Source organism: Pelecanus crispus, chromosome 4 (assembly GCF_030463565.1).
Source record: "Pelecanus crispus isolate bPelCri1 chromosome 4, bPelCri1.pri, whole genome shotgun sequence".
NCBI classification, from domain to species: Eukaryota; Metazoa; Chordata; class Aves; order Pelecaniformes; family Pelecanidae; genus Pelecanus; species Pelecanus crispus.
In genome coordinates, this window is record NC_134646.1 from 27,794,737 (window position 1) to 27,815,114 (window position 20,378).

The window sequence follows — 20,378 nt, forward strand, 5'->3', positions numbered from 1 at the left end:
TATATATTTCTGGTATCCAACAAACTCTTAACGTCAAGTAAGGTTTTCCCGTGTGTATATATATATTTTTTACGTATAGATATATACACACACAATTTATATAACAATATAAATATATAAAAAGTCTATATATTACACATATAGACTTAATTCTACAAAACCAAGTCACAGATCTAAAGTTAAAAATTAATACTCTCTATCATAACCTCCCCACACCAGATTCTCAAATTAGCACAAGCTTCCTACACCAATATCCAGAAGTGTGAAACAGTAATGCCAAGAAAGAACATCCAGGGCCTGATCCTGTAACTTGCAGTCAGGGGGAGTTTTGCTACTGCCTTAACTGTCCCAGAACCGGACAAAGACAAGGGGCCATCAATCAAACTGGACCGGTTAAGCAGAAAATCCTTCTGCTTTCACCAGTCCTTGTGAGGAAGTTCTGCCCATGTGCTAATGAGGAAGCACAGCCCAAGGGACCACTGCATAAGCTACACATTTTTAGACAGCAGTAATGGTGCCTGTTATGAGAAAGTGTCAGTCTGTACATAATAGTCTCACATTTGGCGAGTTATGCACAGAAAGTGTGCACAAAATTTTTTATAAGTATTAGAATGTGGTTTGTGCATTGGTACCCTCGACACAAACCTGTCAAATAGCTTCAGGACCGCCTTAGTCAGTTCTATCAAACTGCTCGATAGTTTTAGAACATACTTCACTGTATTCTAATTTACAAATGTTTTTAATATCTATTTTACTTTATTCCTCTCAATTAATTATCCTGTTGAATAAATGGCATATGTTCACACATCACAGTTGTTGTGGTGGTGTTTTTCCTGTAATTCACCATAGTCTGCTTCAGACAACATTTTTACATTTTCATTGCCTTTTCTCCATCTCCCAGTCTTGTAAAAAGCCCACATCAGCGTAAATTTGTCATGTAAAGACACTGTCAATCACCAATAACTAAAGTAAGGGTATCAATTGCTTCTCTTAACGCCCACCCCCCCCCAGCAAGGCTCACTATTTAGGAGAGCATTTCAGTATATTCCTACATAGGAATTATTTTGCTGAATCAGAGTCTTTGTAAAGTAATCATAGGGAGAAGCTGGACAAGTGTGGGAAGAGCTCCCTCTTTTGTTTGACTTAATTAACTTCTGTAAAGAACTTTTTCCACCTATTTCTTCAGTTAACTACAAATAATATTAAATGCTGTGGCTGAAAAGAAAAAAAAAAAACCCAACAGAATTATCTACCTTGTATCTTTCTGCCCTGCCTGTTGATCTGGAAGTCTCTCAGTTTTCTTTCCATTTCCTGTTCTTTACAGTTCACTTTGTCCTGAAGCCCAATATTACTATGTTCTAAGGGATTCCACACATCTTAAAACAGAGCTTTCATTACAAAAATTAAAACAATTTCCACATGGTTCCACTTCAGCTCATCTGTGAAGCACCTAGAATTTAAATATAAAAACAGTAAGAATTTTATAATTAAAAAAAAAACCACAATACCAAGCAGGATGTTCAGCAAGCGAGTTCATTTTGGTCTGATTTTTCTTTTCAGCAAATCAAGACTGGTCTTTTAATGTTTAATAGATATACTTTTCATTTTGCCCTCTTTTATAACCCCGCCTAGCACATTTGATGATGTTACCTGAAACTCGTTCACTCGCACGTGTAAAGGTCACTGGATCAGCTTCCTTCACACTGAACGTCGTCGTAAAATCAGGTTAAAATTTTAACACTTCCAGTACCTACTCCCTACTGCATTTTTGGGGGTTTTTTTGGCTTCTCAAACGAGCGTGCCTGCCAAAAAGTCACGTTTCTCTAGGTGTATAAGCCGCAGCTGTCCCCCCAGCCTGCCCTGAGGGAGCCTGAGGCACGGCAGCAAGCCAGCCCTGATGCGGCGGGCGCTCACCCTGCCCTTCCTCCCTTCCTTCCTTCTGCCGGGCCGCACCCCCGGTTTGGAAAAGCTCCCCCCCCGCCGACCGAGGGGCACCGTGACCTGCGGGAGCTGGCGGCCGTTCTCCTGTTGAAACGGGGCCGGCGCTGGGCCGCGTTTTGCAATGCCTCCCGCTGCGATCTGTCAGGGCGGGGGGGAGGCTCTGCCCGGATTTCCCCCCTCGGAGCCACCAGCGGGTTTCCCCGCTCCCACCCGCCCCAGTGCCCCGCTCTCTGGCAGGTGGGTGCGGGCAGCAGCCCAGCACAAGGCGCCTTGGCCCTGCCTTAGGCCCTCGCCCTCCTCCGGGCAGCGCTCCCCGTCCTCCCCGCGCTCCCTCAGGCGCGGCGGCAGGAGGCCCCTCCCCGCCGGGCGGGCGGAGGCGGCGCCCGCGGAGCCCATGGCGGCGGCGGCGGCGGCGGCGGGGGGGGTTTAGCGGGGCGCCCCGCCGGCATGGCCCGTACCGGGCTGCTGCTGGTAGCGGCGGCGGCGGCGGCTTGCGGCTGGCTGGGCCCGCGGCCGGCGCGGTGCCAGGAGGGCCCGCAGACCCCGGACTGGCGGATGACGCTGAAAACCATCCGCAACGGCGTGCACAAGATCGACGTCTTCCTCAACGCCGCCCTCGACCTGCTGGGCGGCGAGGACGGCCTCTGCCAGTACAAGTGCAGCGACGGTGAGGCGGGCGGCTGCCGGCGCGGCCCAGACTCCTCCGGTCCGCGGCGATCCTTGCCCTCCCGACGGGCCGACTCGCTCCGGGCGGCCCTCAGGGCCGCCCGGAGCGAGTCGGCCGTCGGGAGGGCGGCCGTCGTCATGGAGGCCCCAGGGAGACGGGTCTCAGGCGCAGAGGTGGGCCCGCCGGGCGATGCTCTGGAAATGGCGGTTCTTGCCCGGCTCTTCACGCTCGCATATGAAGCGTACAAGTATTAATGAACTTACTCTCAAGTACTCTGTTCTTTACCGTAATCCTGCGTATCGCACACTTAACTGACACATCAATTTTAGTAACTCAGGCTCTTTTTTTCCTTTAACTTGGGAAGCTAACGTTAACACTTGGCTCAGGTGTCTCGTCCCCCTTTTTAAAAAAATGCTTAGTACCCCTATGTCGCAATTTGGTAATAATTGCTGATGTTCAGGTGCCTGGATATATGTTTAAGCTAAAAATATAAGCGATACCGTCTTAAGCCCAACAAATGCCTGTGGTGAGTTTTGACAGTACTAAAATTCTGTGCACAAAATCTGTTTGAGGCATGATAAATTACCTTTTTCAGGATCAAAGCCCTTTCCTCGCTACGGATATAAACCTTCACCACCAAATGGTTGTGGATCACCTTTATTTGGAGTTCAAGTAAGTATTTCCACTTTGGGGCTTCTTTGTGTGTCTTTCATACATCAGCTTTTCCCACTGTGGGTGGTTTTCCCTCTGCGCCATTCTAAGGATGAGACAGCATCTGTGTACAATGTCCCTGCTTTTATCAGCTCCAGCACATGCTTTGGTAAAAACACATGCAAAATGTTAGTATTGTAAGCAAACATAGCATAAACATTTTTATCATCGACATAAAATATTATAGGGATAAAACAGAATGATGATGCTTCATTTCTAATTTTTTAATCTTGGTTTGTTTTTTTTTTTTAATTCAACAATTTCAAGATTGTGTTTTGTTCTCACGATCTTGAAAATGTTGAATAACCCCAACTGTAGCCCTGTGAGAGTGGAGGGTTTGGCTCTGACTCTTACTGTCCTTACTGACGCTAACCCATTTTCCTTAATGCTAGAAAGAAAGTAAGCGTTAGCTTATGTACTGGCTCTGGCTGAGATGGAGTTAACTGTCTTCATAGCAGGCTGCATGGCGCTGTGTTTGGGATTTTTGGCTAAAACTGTGGATGGTTTTGGCTATTGCTGAACAGTGATTGCACAGCTTTGGGACTTTCTCTTTTTCCCCCCCCTCTGCCCATCTGCCACCCCAGAGCGTAGCCTGGGGCTGGGCAAGAGGTTGGGAGGGGACACAGCTGGGACAGCTGACCTGAGTTGGCCAGAGGGATGTTCTGTATTACACAGAGGCGTGCTCAGCAATAAAAAATGGAGTAGTGGAAGAAGGGAGAGGGCGTGCTGGTGGGGTGTGCGTTTGCCTTCTGAGGTGGCTGTTGCTCAGAGGCTGGCTGGGCATCTGCTTGTGGGACGTGGTGAGTGATTGCTTTTGCGCTGCTTATTTTGGGGCATTTCTTCCCTTTTTCATTCACCTATTAAACTCTTTATCTCAACCCACAAGTTTTCTTGCTGTTGCTCTTCCTATTCTCTCCTCCATTCCATGGAGGGGGGCAGGGGGTGAGCAAGCAACTCTGGGTGCTTGGCTGCTGGCTGGGGTCAACCCACCACAGCTTACTAGAGGTGAACAGCAAAATACAGAGATAAGTGAATGACAGCTGGATTGATTGCATTAGTTTTTAATTTCTAACTGTTATAGTCTATTCATAGGCTGTATCTTTCTTAACTGGAATACCAATGGAGGCGGGGGGGGGGTTTCTTCACAGTTTGACATCGGTATCCCTTCGATGACAAGGTGCTGCAATCACCATGACAGATGCTATGATACTTGTGGCAATAAAAAAAATGATTGTGATGAGCAGTTTCAGTCCTGCCTCTCCAAAATTTGCAGAGATGTGCAGAAAACACTTGGAATCTCAGAGAGTGTCCAAGGTAAGTGTGAAAAAACCTTTATTTTTTCCCAAGTTTAACCGAGCTTACTTGGCAAAGAATCTTTGTGCAGCGCAGTAATGCCACCTTTTCATAAACTGATGCTGTTGCTGAAAGATGCCTTGTTCTGTCCTTCTGTCATGCAGCTGAGCAGAGCAATGACACAGCATAGGAAAATGATCAGGGTTAAAACTAAACTTGAGGGGAAAAATTAATGTTTCCCATTTAGGAGCATGAATATGGGAATACAGCTTGATCAAAATGCATGTATACTTCTGGCATTGACTGCAGTCTAGCTGAATAGTCACTGGTCGCTGAGCGAGTTCTAAGTATCTACTACGTGTGATTGCTAGTAAACTGTGAGAAAATACGGAATTGTTTCCTTTCATGAAGTAAGATATTAGAATAATACATAGTTATAGTGGAAGTAGTTAATGCTATCCCTTGGTGCATAAGTTTTAGGGTTTTCAGTAACAGGCCATAGATACTCCTTCTGGTTGTTGGCTTGCATCTGATCAATACGTGACATAACCACACTTTTTAACTTGAACAATGATGTCACTTTTACAGTACCTAGTCCCACTGAGAGCGGACAGTTTTTAGAACAAGCCTGAGTTTGAACTTCTCAAATTCATTTAACTGCAAAGAAGTCATCATGTTAGTGTTTAGTGTTAGAACTGGTGCATATTTGCTCAGTTCTGTTGAGCTGCTGTTAAAGATAGCAACCTCTGCATAAGCTGGGATGCAAGAAGTGAGGGGGTAAAACAGCTCAGTGATGTTTCTAACAGTGGTAACATTGCACATGCAATGAATTTTCTTGTTCCTTTTGGTTGGCATATGAAAAGCCTTTACTCATAACTTAAATGCTTCTGTATTTGTTTGGTCTTTCATTTGCCAATCTATTTGCTATGCCCAGAGAAGATTGCTTCTTTCTTAAAATCATTCTCAGTTTGCCAGAGTAATTCCTGTTAGTTTCATATTCCATTCCGAGAGTACTTTTAACTGAACTCCTCTTTGCTTGCAGCTTGTGAATCAACTGTTCAGCTGTTGTTTGATGCAGTTATACATTTAGGATGTAAACCATACCTGGATAGCCAGAGAGCTGCATGTATGTGTCATTACGAGGATAAGACAGATCTCTGAAAGAAGATTCTGAGATCTCATGGTGTAGAATAAAGTCAAAGACTCAGGTGGAATGAAGCAATCGTTTAATTACAAAGCTTTATGCTTTTCAGACAGTAGTATATTAAACACTGACATGAATGTACTGGTTTGAAAGTCACTATGATATTCTTCCTAATGTAAAAAAGAAAGAAGTCTTCCTTCTCTTCCCCTTTACACAAGGAGCTCGGAAGCTGAAATTAGTTTCCTTTGGTGTACGTCCACTCAGGGTATGCTATCATAAAACACTAGTGCCATTTTAAAGAAAACTCCATAATGGGGAAGTCAAAGGCGCAGAAGAGTTGTACTGAATTCTCAGATGATTTTTAATATAGGTCAAATTTGGTGTTTACTAGCAGTCGATGCATCTGATAGATCCAGCAAGAAAGTGCGTTTTCTGTGCGTTAATATTGCATCTTAAATAGCCTGTACTTTCATGCTTTTGGTACAGCTGCCTTCAGTCCTCTCTGATGTATGCTGTCCCGTGGGTTTGTTTTTAAGAAAACAAACAAACCCCAAACCCTTAGCAAGGGTATACATCTGCACTACACATTTCTACCTGATTCTGTATCAACCTTCTGTAGCGCTCTTCAGATCAAATACGTTGATCCTTTTAAGGCTTGACCACTAAAACGAACAGTTAGCAACCTAAGGATATACTTCTGATTTGACAAAATGGTGGAATGTAGTTGCTATGTTATTTTTAAAATGAATCAAATGTTTATTTTTCAAATAAAACATTTCATGTATTATATGCATAGAAAGGATATATTGTTCAAAGAAGTTGATTTATATTTGTCTTGTGGCACAACTTGGTTACTGTAGTCGTCTTTGCTTTCATTTAGTCCTTTCTGATGAAAAGTAAAAGTAAGTTCCACAGATAGGGTCAGTATGCCCAACAAACCTTTTTATTTAAAATGCCCTCCGTGAGGCTGACAGGTATTTGAGCCTGTATTTCTGTCACCCGTTCCCATGACCTCTGTGAGGCTGAGAAGCATCTGAGCCTGTAATTCTGTCATCTGTTCCCCCTCTGACTTCTCTAGCTGTGTCCTGGTTTTGGCTGGATAGGGTTATTTTCTCCATAGTAGCTAGCGTGGGGCTGTGTTTTGGATTTGTGCTGGAAACAGCATTGATAGCACAGGGATGTTTTAGTCGCTGCTGAGCAGTGCTTGCACAGCGTCAAGGCCTTTTCTGCTCCTCACCCCACCCCACCCCGCCAGCGAGCAGGCTGGGGGTGCACAAGAAGCTGGGAGGGGACGCAGCTGGGACAGCTGACCCCAACTGACCACAGGGATATCCCACACCATATGACATCATGCTGAACAAAAAAACCTGGGGGGAGTTGGCCAGGGGGGCGCAGCCGCTGTTCAGGAACTGGCTGGGCATCAGTCAGCAGGTGGTGAGCAATTGCATTGTGCATCACTTGTTTTGCATATTCTTTTATCATTATTACGATGTGCCCTTCCTTTTCTGTCCTATTAAATTGTCTTTATCTCTACCTACAAGTTTTGTATTTTTTCCAATTCTCTGGTGTTTAGCTGCCTGCCGGCTTAAACCACAAGCTGAAATCACCCGATGTATGAATTATTTGGGGTTTGTTCTCTGTACTGATCTTTCACTGTTATCTCCAGTTTTTATGTTTTTTTCTTTACCAGTTGTTTGTGGTATTTTTGTTTTTTCACTAGAGCTTACTGTACATGACACTGAATGTAAATGCCTCACAGAATAAAGTTCCCACTGAAGTTCTTTGGCCATCCTTCATAGTTTCTTTTCATATTTGTGGATATGAAATAGCACTGCAAGATGCAGAGTTTTACAAAACCATGTTTAAAGAACTTGTGGGTCCTCTGAATTTGGTGAAATTTATTCTCTGTCATAGAATTGAAACAGCTCTGAATTACCTGAGATTCTATGGTTTGAACCCTAAAAGTCTTTTAGCACCAAAGCAGGGAAAGGTAATGGCATTGCTTGTTTAAAAATAAAAACAGTGAGTCCAAAACACTATAATTCAACTAGATGGCTGTTGAGTTGCATAGAAACAAGCTTAAATTAGATGCTTAAATGCACACAAAAAATTTTCACTGTTGGAAAGAGCTGGTTTTTGTTCCCTTCTGTATTGACCCGAAATTATACCCTGAAAGCCTTTCAGAGTTTCCTTCAAACCATTTATAACACTACAAAGAGCTTTAACGCTGCTAGACAGCACAACAACTGACACGTTGATAGTTCTGCTTGCAAAACAGAGGAAGCATTTGGCTTCTTCCAGGGAGTCTTTACTTTGCATAAGCTTTTCCTGTAGTAGAAATCCAGATGACAGTTACCTGGAAACCATACAAAATACAGTTTACAAGCCACAGCCCCAAAACAAAGGCTAGCTATCACCCCCAGATTTAATCATCCCATTTAACAACTTAGATATTTTTATATATATGTAAAAAATATAATACTATATATAGCAGCTCTTGGCATTTGACTCATTACTGCATGCTTTTATGTAGTCAGTCATGCTCTTTAAATATTGCAGTGAATTTTGGTTTTGACAGGTTAGAGTCTTAATACTCCCTCAGGCTATTTTGCTCTTCTGGATGATCTGAATAACGAACAGCAGTGTGTCCACAATCAAACTCCCTTCTTCGAACGGCAGTTCTGATACGTCCGTAATGCTTTTTCCAAAAATTACCCACTTGTGGTGGAGCTACTGCAACAATCTGAAAGTGTTTCGAAACATGTACATACATGCACATACAAAAAAACCCTTTCATTATTAAAATAAGCTGGAAATGCACACCAGTCAAATGCTACCTTAGGCTTCATGTGTGATCCAGCTACTGGTGACTTCTCTGAACACAGTGGCTGGCTGAGTATGCTCTCAGCCTCCAGCAGAACAAAGTGGAAAAGATGTTTTAATGTCTTATTAGGATCTCAGCTAACCATTGGACTGAGGAACACAGCGAATACAAGTTCAAACTGTTGAACAGAAAGCTGTTAGTCCTCGATTTAGGTTCTACAGCTGCTACTTCACGCAGGATTGTTGTAGCCATTTGGGTTTAGGGGCAGCTCTAGCGTGAGCTGAGAGATCTGGGATTTGCAGTATGCAAAAAATGAGTCTGCTGGTAAGAGTCTAAATGTTTCGTAGTGGAAGACGCTAAACTCTTACCATAGTGTCATGTTCGAACTAAAGTACACACAAAGACAAACAAGTTTTATCTTCATCTAGCTGCCTACTGGCAGTCTGAGGATAACAAGTCCAAACAAGAGGAAAACAAGCAAAGGCAATTAGCGATACCCATAGCTCCTTTAACCAAAACGGAGTCATCTTGTCTAAAATACTTAGTCATGCAAGAAGCCTGTGTGTGTAAAAACAGGCCAAACAGACTGCGTAAAAATACCTAAAATTCCACTCTAAATCCACCTCCTTTTGTGCTTGTAGCTAGTAGATCTCCAAGAGCGTATTCACAGTGAGTTTAACCTACAGCCTACCTAGAAATAGGCCGGATAGGAAATTCAGATCCATCCGTAGTAAAAATCTGCAAAGCTCTTACACAGAAGGATGTGTTTTGTCACTGGCTTTATTTTAGGAACTGTTGTTTCTTATGCAATCAATCAGTGAACGGTAAGTGCCATATAATTAAAAGGTTGGGAATATCAGCGTTCGTTTAGATACCTTGGCGCTCTCCTCACAGCTCTTAAGATCATCAGAGAGCTGATGCAAGAACAGAGCAAAGCCGCAAAAGTACCTACATCCAAACCTCTCAAGGGTTTACATGTGGGTGCACGAATGAAAATGTATTTAGAGTAACACAGCAAACAGTATGTGCCTTTTAAGGGGACTTCTAATACAGTTTTGAAAAATCTCGATTTAGTAAACACAGTGGCTTCTCACCGTATTTCAGGATGATGCCTTTGTATACGACGCTGCAGTTCATGAAACATGGGCGCTAAAGCACCCATCACAGGAATACAGGTAATGCATAACCAACTTAAAAAGTAATAGGAGACGCTTTAACACATCACCCTTCGATTCTCCCGGCGGAGTTTCCACCCACGGAGCCGCTGGGTGCTGCTGCCGCCTCCCGCCCCGGCCAGCGGGGCCCCCGCGGCCCTGCCGGCCCCGCCGCTCTTCCCGCCTCTCCCGCCCCGCTTCTTAGGGAGGCGGCGGCCGAGGAGCGGGCGAGGAACGCCCTGCCCCCGAGGGGTGCCTGAGCCGGGCCGAGGGGGCGGGCCGGCCCGGCGAAGCGAGCGCGGCGCGGCGCGGCGGTGCCTCAGCCCGCGGTCATGTCGGGCTCGGAGCGGCGGCGGCCGGCGGGTAGGAGGGCGGGCGGGCGGGCGGCGGGGGACCGAGCGGGGTGCGGGTAATGGCGGCGGAGCCGTGCGGGGTCTGGGCCGTGCCCAAGCCGCCCCCGGCGCCCATGGCCCCGCCGGGCAAGAGCGGGGGGTGGTGGTGGTGGGGGGGGGGGGTGTCTTCGCGCGGGTGATGCGGGAGAGGGGCCTCCCGCCTCGGCTGACCCGCAGCGACGGAGCGGTGCCCGGAGGCCGCTGCCGACGCTGGTGGGGAGCGTGGCCTTCGCTTCCCTTCGGAGAAGGAAGGGGAGCGGGGAAAGGTGCAGGCGGCGGCGGCAGCAGCGGCAACGCGGAAGTAGATTTGCGGGTAAAACCCAGCGCACCTCGCGGAGGGGAAAGGTCCCGTTCCCCCCGGCCCCGGCCGCGGGAAGTGAGAAGCGGGGTTGAGGACGGGGAGCCCGAGCGCCCGGCCCCGCCGCCCCGGGACAGCCCGGCAGGGCGCCGCGGGGGAGCGGGGGGAGGTTGCTTTGTTAACACAAAAGAAAAAGAGCTGCCGTGATAAAACGAGGGGAAACCCCCGGAGAGCCGGGTTCGGGTGCCCGGGAAGAACGGCGATGGGTGGCAGGAGGACAAGAGAAGAGAGGCGCAGCGAAAGCTGTGGGTTTGGTTCCCGAAGATGCTGCTAGGCTTACGTACGCTTTTGGTTTTGGTGCTATTTGGTACTAGTATTTTCTAAATGCCATGTCCTCTGGCCCGAATGATAGACCTACTGAGATTAAAACATATCCAGGGAAACATGCTATCAGATCCCAGCGTGATCCAGAGCATACCTGATCTTTGCCTCTTTTGCAATTATCCACCTCTGCGAGATTCAAGACGAGTAGTCCCATTGAGAGCAATGTTTTTCGAACAAGCCTGTGTAAATCAAGCAGAAGCTTTTCATAACTCATAATGATTTAAGTAGTGTTTACTTGAATGAAGCTCCAATATGGCAGTGGCAACGAAAAGCTAAAGACTAGTAACTGACTGAACAGGATTAAAAAAAAACCCAGGAAAACCATCTTTCCCCAGTTTCCTTTGGCCCAGGAATTCTGTTCTTCCTGTGTCTACATGACACCATTTTCTGTCTAAAAGTTTGATGACTATAACATTTTTATGGTCTCTTGGTTTTTTTCGGGGTGGATTACTCCCTTCCCCCTGAAGTTGAGGCAAAAGCATCAGCCAGATCTCAGGTACACAGGCAAAAATACAGTGTAAATGTAAACATACAGATGCACTCTTAAAGAACTCTGGCTTCATATTATCAACAGAGCCACAGGCACAGATACTGCTGCTATGTTCTATCTACACTCATTTTTCAGCACTTCTGTCGTAAGTCTGACATATATGTTATGTTTCAAGCAAACTGAAATAGCTTTTTGTGTGCTCAAGTTACTCATAACAATTGTAAGACGCAACACCTGAAAGCAAGATCAGTATTTGGCAGTGGGAAGTTTACATGTAAATAGTAACACTTAGAACAACACTTAGAAGCATGTGACTTCCTTTGAGCCACCCCCTCCTGTGCTATGGTGTTCAACATAAAAGGTTCTAAAGCCAATTCTAGATTTCTGCAAGTTTATTCTAATGTCTTTATGAACTTTTCTCCTCTATCAATACATAGCTGTTAGTTTGTTTTGCAAAAGGCTGTAATCAGATGTGAAAAGGTAGTACCGTGTATACAAAATAGCTTGTAAAATATATGTATACATGACCCATCTTCTAATTGCAGGTCACGTCCAGTTGGATAGCAGACCGACATTAACCACCACAGGTACAGTACAGGACATAGATTTTAATAATGTAGTAGTTAGTCTCCACCGGTAGTAGGAGGAGCTGTGATTTTATAGCCCACTGAGATGTTTAAGCAAAAGGAATAAATGCTTCGGGCCTAACCATCTGTAAGTCTTTAGTTCCGCACACTCCCAAGATGTGCGTGTTCCCTGTTCCCACAATGTTAGCTTTATGTGCATTCTGTTACGGGAGACACTTATGTCTATATAGTTTAGCAGAAGAAAAGGTATAAATCTTGGATCTTCTCAGTTGCCATTAGCTATACATACTGTTACACTACCCGCTATGACTCATATGCTGCATCCAACCTCAAAGAGAATGCTCAGCTTTGCATTAGCAACATTACTGAAATAAAAGAAACACCAGTATATTTTTAGATTATGTAAAATCATAACTACTGAGTTAGAGACTGTTTAAATAAATACAGCCAGCTAGTTAAATAAAATCCTGATCTCTGAATATGTCTCTATAGATACAGATACACAGACACAAAACATGCATGTCTTCAGCACCTAAAATTCAGACTGTTGGAGTCAGAACTTTTAAGAACAGCCTCCAAAAGCTGTGGGTGCAGAAAAATGCTAATGAAGCTGTTTAACTGCGTGCCTACTTACCTGATGTGTGAATGAGCTTTTGTTTCACACTGACAGCTAAACTTTAAGGCTGGATGCACAAGTTCAAATTGTTTCTTTTTAATGAATTGTTTAGTGGCTAAAGCACTTTTTGATCTCTCAACAGATGGAAATCAAAACATCACAGAAGTAGATGCACTTGATATAAGGTAAAGTTCTGATGGCAGTGACAGAGGCGTGGCCCATAGTATTGAGGTCAGTGCAGGGTTTTCTGATTTTTCTTAAGAATGTGACTGGATTAGATTATTCAACTCAACTCCACCCACTTAGAGAACACGTTTCTCATTTTAGCTACACCAGACGTAGAACCACCCTTCTTACCATGGATGCAAAAGTGACTCTTAGGAGTCAACTCCTTTTATGTTAGGCAATGTGCAGAGACTGTGGCAAAAACACCATCACAATCTAAGGAACAATTGGGCAGACTAAGTGATAGAGTGCTTGTCATGGTTTAACCCCAGCCAGCAACTAAGCACCACGCAGCCGCTCGCTCACTCCCCTTGCCCCGATGGGATGGGGGAGAGAATCAGAAGAGTAAGAGTGAGGAAAAACTCCTGGGTTGAGATAAGAACAGTTTAATAATTGAAATAAAGTAAAATAGTAGTAGTAGTAATAATAACAATATAATAGTAATAATAATATACAAAGCAAGTGATGCACAATGCAATTGCTCACCACCTGCCGACCAATACCAAGACAGTTCCCGAGCAGCGATTGCTGCTCCCCGGCCAACCCCCCCTGTTTATATACTGAACATGACGTCATATGGTATGGAATAGCCCCCCTTCGGTCAGTTTGGATCAACTATCCTGGCTGTGCCCCCTCCCAGTTTCTTGTGCACCTGGCAGAGCATGGGAAGCTGAAAAGTCCTTGACTAGCATAAGCAGTACTTAGCAACAACTGAAACATCAGTGTGTTATCAACATTATTCTTATATTAAATCCAAAACACAGCACTGTGCCTGCTACTAGGTAGAAAATTAACTCTATCCCAGCTGAAACCAGGACAGTGCTGCACAGGAATATATTCCTCTAGAAGGAGCATAAAGGGACCATGGGATAGTGATTCCATGAATTTTTCCTACTCCACCTTAGAACATCATCTAGCCCTGGAAGAGGTAGACTACCTGCATGATAACTTCCTTTGCCTCATCCACTCAGCAAATACAGCTGAGCAGAGGAAGAACTACTTAGGGAACCATCCTTTAATGGTCATTCACAGGATCCAGGGACCTAACTGTCCAAAATCCCTACTAGCCCTACATCTAGCCAAATCCTAAGGAAGATTGCCAAAATCCGAATAAACTCTGGGACTGGTACAGGTGAAATATCATTCATAAATACAGGGCTGAAGTTTATCATCTTTGCATTTTATCATGTTAAGTACTCAAATTGGGGAGAGTATGATAAAGCACCCTGCTTAACTTTTCTTATTGGTTATCCAGCCAACACTGCAGAAACCCCCAGACTTTGAGAAGTCATGCAGTACTCCTGTTCCCTGTTTGAATTCTTATGCAGACATTGCAAAAAGATGTTTTATCAAGGGGCTGCTCATAATAAAGTGGAGAAGCAGAAATAGTTTATGGATAACTTTGGTCATTTTGTAGTGAAACAAAAGCATTTTGCTGATGAAACTCTGATCTTTAAGTAGCATCTGCAGGCAAATATTGTAAGCAACTTCTTCCACCAGTTCCACCAAAACTGAACATTCCATAGCAGGGAAAAGAAAAATGTGCCAAAAACGACAGCTCTGACTAGAGCCAGTCCAAGGCAGCATGACCTGGACTGTCATTCGGTCCATCTATAGCACTGGCCTTGTCTATTGCCAGAAGCATTTTAGTTTCTGTTCCCTGCATAGCGTGTTATCGCAGACTCTTATGTTTTGTTTTGCTCATAAAACAATAAAATTGCTGAATACTACTCCCAAACACACAGGTGCTCCGTACGTTTGTTGCCATCATAGTTTAAAGTCCTCTACTTAGAAGCTGGGTCGGTCATTTGTTCTGTCCTTCAGAACAACAGTTCCTCAGATCTAGGATTTTGTCAGCTGGTTGCTAAAATCTTAGATGAACAGTTGTATTGTCATAGCTTTCATTTTGTTAGGGTACATAATACAAATTTGTTCTCCATTTTCAGGACAACTATGCATACCACCTCATCACCAGTTTATAGTCTATTGGTTATGATGCAGCACTTGGTTTAGTTAGAAGAACTTGAAGTAAATCTCAGACAGCTACAATTCCAAATAAGTATACATGCACTGTCCAATTATGTTAAAATAATATTTAGCTAAACGCACAACATAGAGAATTGGAGCCAAGTCTAGAGTGCAGTTACTTGCCTCACTGCATTAATAATGAGACAGCCTCCTGACAACAGCAAATACAAATACATTGTAAAGAAACTGTTCAACCTACCTGACACAGCCTCATACACACCCAACACTTGTTTTTATTGAATTGCTTAACATGCCTAAGCTTTCAAAAAGACGTAGCGATTTAGGTTCTTCCTAAAATATTGCACATTTTGAAGTCTTGTCTTCTGAAATTGGATCCTCAAATACTCTAGTCAATTAAAAAATCTCATCTAGCAGGGATACAGGAAAGGAATTCAATTAGCCATTAACTCATTTATCAGGAATGTTTTCTGTCTCTGGCAACAGACAAACACTTGATCCTGCAGTGCAATACAAAATGAACCATCAAAGAAGAGGAGTTGCGTTAATCTTCAATCATGAGCACTTTTTTTGGCATTTGAGGCTGCCAGACAGACGTGGGACTCTTGCAGACAGAAACAATCTGAAACGCAGGTAAGAAACTTGGTTTCTCTACTCAAGCGTAAAAAGCTAAACTTCAGAAATCATGGTCAAATAAGCAGTTACCTAAATCTTACATTTAAGTACAGAGCAAGAGATTTTGCAGACATCAGCACCTATGCAACCTTGTCAAAGAAAGCCATAATTACAAAGCTTCAAGGCACAGTCCTTTGAGTCACAGAAAACTGCTGGCACAAGTCCTATGATTTCAGTCTGTCCAGACCTCTCTTAGGACAAACTTTTTGAAGTAACTTTAGGTATTACACCTGCACTTGATACCAGTTTGAGTTCAAAATCAAGTTTAGTAGTTTTTTTCATAAATAACGCATAAACATGAATATTCATTCTCTCACAGGGAAAGCTACTGTGTTGTTAGCAACTGACATATAATTTAAGCAAGATTTTTACTGATACTGATGTGTTTTAACAACAGTTTGACAGACCTTGGATTTGAAGTCAGACATTTTGATGATCTGAAAGCAGAAGATGTGCTGCAGAAAATTTATGAAGGTAGGAGACTTATGTGTTGGTTATGGCTAACTTTTGTAGCAGAATTTCCCGATATCTTTTCTTCCATGCTGTCTGTTCATCTAACTTAAAATTATTTTTTGTGCGCAGGGGAGTTATTTAACATTAGAAGGACTTAAGGGTTAAACTTCAGATTATTTTATTGCAATGTAGGTGAAGCTTCTGTGGAGAGAACTAATGAAGTCACCAAGAGCTGAAAGAAAGTATCTGCAGCTGGGAGAAGTTATTAACATTCTTCTTTTTAACTGCAGTGGCCCTTATGTTCAGCCATGTTGAATCATTGCACCTTCCAATCTCTGCAGTGTTACACTATCTGAAAAAGGGTTCATTTGAAAAAGGACCGATCGGAGATTAAATTATATGATAGAAATGTACAATGTTTTTTAAATCTGAAGATCACTGTTTAGTCATCTAAACACCACTTAACTATTTCAGCTTCTAAGGATGACCACAGCAATGCTGACTGCTTTGTTTGTGTGTTCCTGAGTCATGGTGAGAATGATCATGTTTATGCATATGATGCCCAAATCAAAATTGAAACAATCACAGACATGTTCAGAGGAGACAACTGCCAGAGTCTGGTAGGAAAACCGAAGATATTTATCATTCAGGTAAGGTGTCTGTTTCCGAATTCAGTGGAGTTAACACTGACCTATATCTTCTTGTAATACAGAAGTCAGTTTTCCTGATACAGTCTTTCCACAAGGGAGAGTTTTTGCATCTTTAGGAAAACTGTTCCTTAAAGGCATTTTAGACAAGGATTCTTCTCTTTTTTTAAAAAACCTTTATGTACACAAGCGGTAGTAGTATGATTCTAGCTGTATTTAATAAGAAGTAATTTTATGAAGAGCAACCCAAATTAAGTCCATGTCAGATTGACTGTCAGTGTATATTTAATGGCATAGAAGACAGTGTCATTTTTTGAGAAAGTTGTGTACAGCTTCAGCAGCTCGGTTCCTGCTGTTCACACCTCACAGCCCTAGGCTAGGCTGTAGGCAGCTATCAAACCTCCTTACCTTCACTGTTTCCTTCCAGGCAAGTCCCTTTACTTGATCCTTACAGAAGCTATTTTTTGTGGGGTTTTTTTGTGGGTTTTTTGGTTGGTTGGTTTTGGTGGTGGTAGTGATGTTTTTCTGGTTTTCTTCATTTTTTTGTTTTGTGTCTTTTCTGTCCATGTCCAATACATGGCATCTCTGTAGAATTTAAAGAATCGATTTAAGGTTTTATTACCTCAAAAATACTGCTTTTGCTAAGTGGTCAAATAAAGCCCATATGTAATTGCCTGTTTCACTCCTTGGTTCACAGGATAATGAAAGTTGGAAGGGACCTCAGGAGGTCTCTGATCCAGCCTCCTGTTCAAAGCAGAGTCAGTTATGGGGTCAAACCAGGTTACACAGGGCTTTATCCCATCTTTATCTAGATTACAGTTAGCAAACTCGAATGAGAGCCTGGCCTTCAGCAGATTGTAACTGTACTAGTTTATAGAGTGATTGTAAGAATTACCTTTTTTTCCAAATGAAAGCTTCCTTAGGCACAAGGCCGCTGCAAGAATCAGCACATTGTTAATTCATCTTTCATTAGGACTCCTTCAGCTTTGATTTTTTTTTTTTTTAACCAGGTGCCAGAGATGGAGAAATATTTCCATATTTCAATTTTAAGTTATAACTAATGCTTGGAAACATTTATAATATATACTCATCAAAAAGCAAATTGACTGGGTTCAGTTCATCGGCTGAGTTCTTTCACAGCACAATCGGCATAGCATTTACCTTTGGAAATCAGAGGAAACAGCAAGGATGGAACTTTATCACTGTAAATGAAAGAACATTTTCATGTTTCTCTCTTTAGTGGTAGTTCTTAAGTAATGCTCCTTACCTACTCTATATCTTTTGAGTGTGTTCTTACCTTCTTACCCTCCATGTATAGCCTTTCTGCAATACTGACAATACTGGGCTCGCTCGCCAGCTTCTCACAAAAAACCCCTCCCTCAGCTAACACATCTGAGACTGAACTAAGAGCAGCAGTGTAACAGCATATAACAATGGCTGTGCTTCAGAGCATTTATTCAACACTGCCTTACCAACAGGTCCGAGGGAGGTGATTCTTCCTCTCTACTCAACACTGGTGAGGCTGCATCTGAAGTACTGTGTCCAGTTCTGGGTTCCCCAGTACAGGAAAGATACGGACTTACTGGAGTGAGTCCTGCAAAGGGCCACAAAGATGATGAAGGGACTGGAGCATCTCTTATATGAGGAGAGGCTGAGAGAGCTAGGACTGTTCAGCTTGGAGGAGATGGCTCGGGGGAATCTTATCAATGTTATAAACACCTGGTGGGAGGGAATAAAGAAGAGGGATCCAGGCTCTTTTGGCAGTGCCCAGTGACAGGACAAGAGGCAACTGGCACAAATTAAAACACATGAAATTCCATCTCAACACAGGAAAACACTTTTTTACTGTGAGGGTGGTCAAACACTGGAAGAGGTCACCCAGAGAGGTTGTGGAGTCTCCATCTATGAAGATACTTGAAAGCTGACTGGACATAGTCCTGGATAACCTGCTCTAGTTAACCCTGCTTGAGCCAGGGGGGTTGGACTAGGTTGGACTCAAGAGGTCCCTTCCAATCTCAGCCATTCTGTGATCATCTCAGAGCCTTCACTGGACTTCATTGCCAATATTTTAATTGATAGAGAAGTAAATGGGTCTTTATGAATCCAGACTCATGGTAATGTGGAACACCTAACCGAACAGAAGTTCCCCCTGGTTAGTGTCAGAAGTATCACATTAACATAGGTGAGCTTGGCAGAGGTGAAAGCGTAACAACATTTCTTACCAACAGGCATGTCGAGGAGATAAACACGACGATCCAGTTATTGCTCTGGATTCAACAGACAGCAGCAATGAATCTGTTGTCAGTGAGACTGAAGTGGATGCAGCTGGTGTCTATACCCTGCCTGCTGGTGCAGACTTTATCATGTGCTACTCTGTGGCGCAAGGTAAGTTCTAATATGTAATTTTCTAATAAAACATCTGATGTCTGATATTTCACTGTAACAAGCTTCACCACTTCTTCATTTTGCAGTCAAAATAATGAATACAGTTCCAGGTCATCTGTTTTGCATGTCTGATAAGTGACATCTCGTCTGGGAAAGAGTCTCACATGTTAAGGAAAAAGTAACAATAAACCATCAAGGTTGCAGTTAATTTGCCAAGCAGAAACATTCTCATCGTAACCTTGCTGCTGAGCTGTCTGCTGACAGCAAGCATTCCCTTCTTTTCCAGGATTGTGGTGGCTTACAAATTTCCTTGTACTACGTGGCTGTCCTCTCCACTCCTCCATGTATCTTGTCAGTCCCCTCTGCTCTCTTGTAACATGCAGATACAATCCTGTAAGCTACCAGTCCCTGAACCACGCTCCTATTGGCTGCGCACTGTAAGTGATCTCAAAGCCATTTCCTATCTACAGTTTCCACTGAAATTACATAATTGGCGAAGCAAGATTTACACCCATTAGTAATCCCTTACAGATGCAGCTAGCGAGCAGTAACTCTCATTATTATTTTTCAAGTGGCATCACTACTTACAGTTGGAAATAATTTTATGTTCCTGTTCTTCAACAGGTTACTTTTCTCATCGTGAAACTGTAAATGGCTCCTGGTACATTCAAGACTTGTGCGAGGTGCTCAGGAAGCACGGCTCTTCCTTGGAGTTCACAGAACTTCTTACTATTGTTAACAGGAAAGTATCTCATCGCAAAGTGGATATGTGCAGAGACATTAACGCTATAGGAAAAAAGCAGATTCCCTGTTTCGCCTCAATGTTAACTAAAAAATTGTATTTTCATCCAAAATGTAAGTAGATTGCTAAATAACAATGACAACCATTAACTAATACTCACTGCAGAAGTGAAAAATACACCGTCTTAGTTCAGGAGACTGATATTCTACAAGATTGTTTGCAAAAACACTGGTATCAAATGCTATAGTTTGTATGTGTAATAGTTTCTAAAATCTTATAGCAATTTTAAAACTAGTATTACAGCTCTGCTCATCTCAGGGAATTTGGGAAAAGTTGACTGGTGCAAAACTATTAAGAAGTGCTCATGTTTTATTGAAATCAATACTCTAGATTCCTTTTTTCTTAGAAGTTTTTTTGACTGATTGCCATCTAACTATGGCACATTTTACTATTTCCAAAACATTTCAAATGTTGCATTAGATTAGCTTTCTTGCTCCAAGAGCACAGTTTACAGGGAATATGTTTGTCGGGCATCTTTTTAAATCTGCGGACAGCAGTACTCACCTTCCAGTTTTTGTGGATTTATAGCTTTTTAGACATTTTTTCTTTTCTCTCGACACTAAAAGGGAACTTAATTCATTAAGTACAACTGAACCATTAATATAGATAACGGGCTTCTTTTTGCTTGCACATCATTTACGTTTGGGGCACAATTAAAGCTTGCTGGTGCTTTGCATCCTCAGGGGAAAAGCAAGCAGTAGTGC

General features: G+C 43.1%; 2 protein-coding genes across 4 annotated transcripts; both read left to right on the forward strand.

The window, feature by feature from the left end:
• The first annotated feature begins 2,388 nt into the window (after positions 1-2,388).
• PLA2G12A (phospholipase A2 group XIIA) lies at positions 2,389-5,907 on the forward strand. Its single transcript, XM_075709079.1, has 4 exons — positions 2,389-2,608; positions 3,204-3,280; positions 4,468-4,633; positions 5,655-5,907. The coding sequence occupies exons 1-4, from the start codon at positions 2,389-2,391 to the stop codon at positions 5,771-5,773; spliced, it is 582 nt and encodes a 193-aa protein (XP_075565194.1). The 3' UTR covers positions 5,774-5,907.
• A 4,159-nt stretch (positions 5,908-10,066) lies between these two features.
• On the forward strand, positions 10,067-19,746 carry CASP6 (caspase 6). Of its 3 annotated transcripts, XM_075709247.1 has the most exons (9): positions 10,067-10,097; positions 11,844-11,885; positions 12,644-12,686; positions 13,186-13,188; positions 15,199-15,345; positions 15,785-15,861; positions 16,315-16,490; positions 18,716-18,872; positions 19,497-19,746. In XM_075709247.1, exons 1-9 carry the CDS (start codon positions 10,067-10,069, stop codon positions 19,733-19,735), a joined length of 915 nt encoding a protein of 304 aa, XP_075565362.1. In that variant the 3' UTR covers positions 19,736-19,746. The 3 variants fall into 3 exon arrangements, with proteins under 3 accessions (XP_075565362.1, XP_075565361.1, XP_075565363.1); XM_075709246.1 differs by lacking the exon at positions 13,186-13,188; XM_075709248.1 differs by lacking the exons at positions 13,186-13,188; positions 15,199-15,345.
• Positions 19,747-20,378: the final 632 nt, after the last annotated feature.

Bases quoted from the DNA above. Each gene is read 5' to 3' on its own strand.
- PLA2G12A (XM_075709079.1), top strand. From the start codon at position 2,389: ATGGCCCGTACCGGGCTGCTGCTGGTAGCGGCGGCGGCGGCGGCTTGC. The intron at 3,281-4,467 runs GTAAGTATTTCC...GTTTCTTCACAG, and splicing joins CACCTTTATTTGGAGTTCAA to TTTGACATCGGTATCCCTTC. The intron at 4,634-5,654 runs GTAAGTGTGAAA...CTTTGCTTGCAG, and splicing joins AATCTCAGAGAGTGTCCAAG to CTTGTGAATCAACTGTTCAG.
- CASP6 (XM_075709247.1), top strand. From the start codon at position 10,067: ATGTCGGGCTCGGAGCGGCGGCGGCCGGCGG. The intron at 15,346-15,784 runs GTAAGAAACTTG...TTTTAACAACAG, and splicing joins AGAAACAATCTGAAACGCAG to TTTGACAGACCTTGGATTTG. The intron at 18,873-19,496 runs GTAAGTTCTAAT...GTTCTTCAACAG, and splicing joins GTGCTACTCTGTGGCGCAAG to GTTACTTTTCTCATCGTGAA.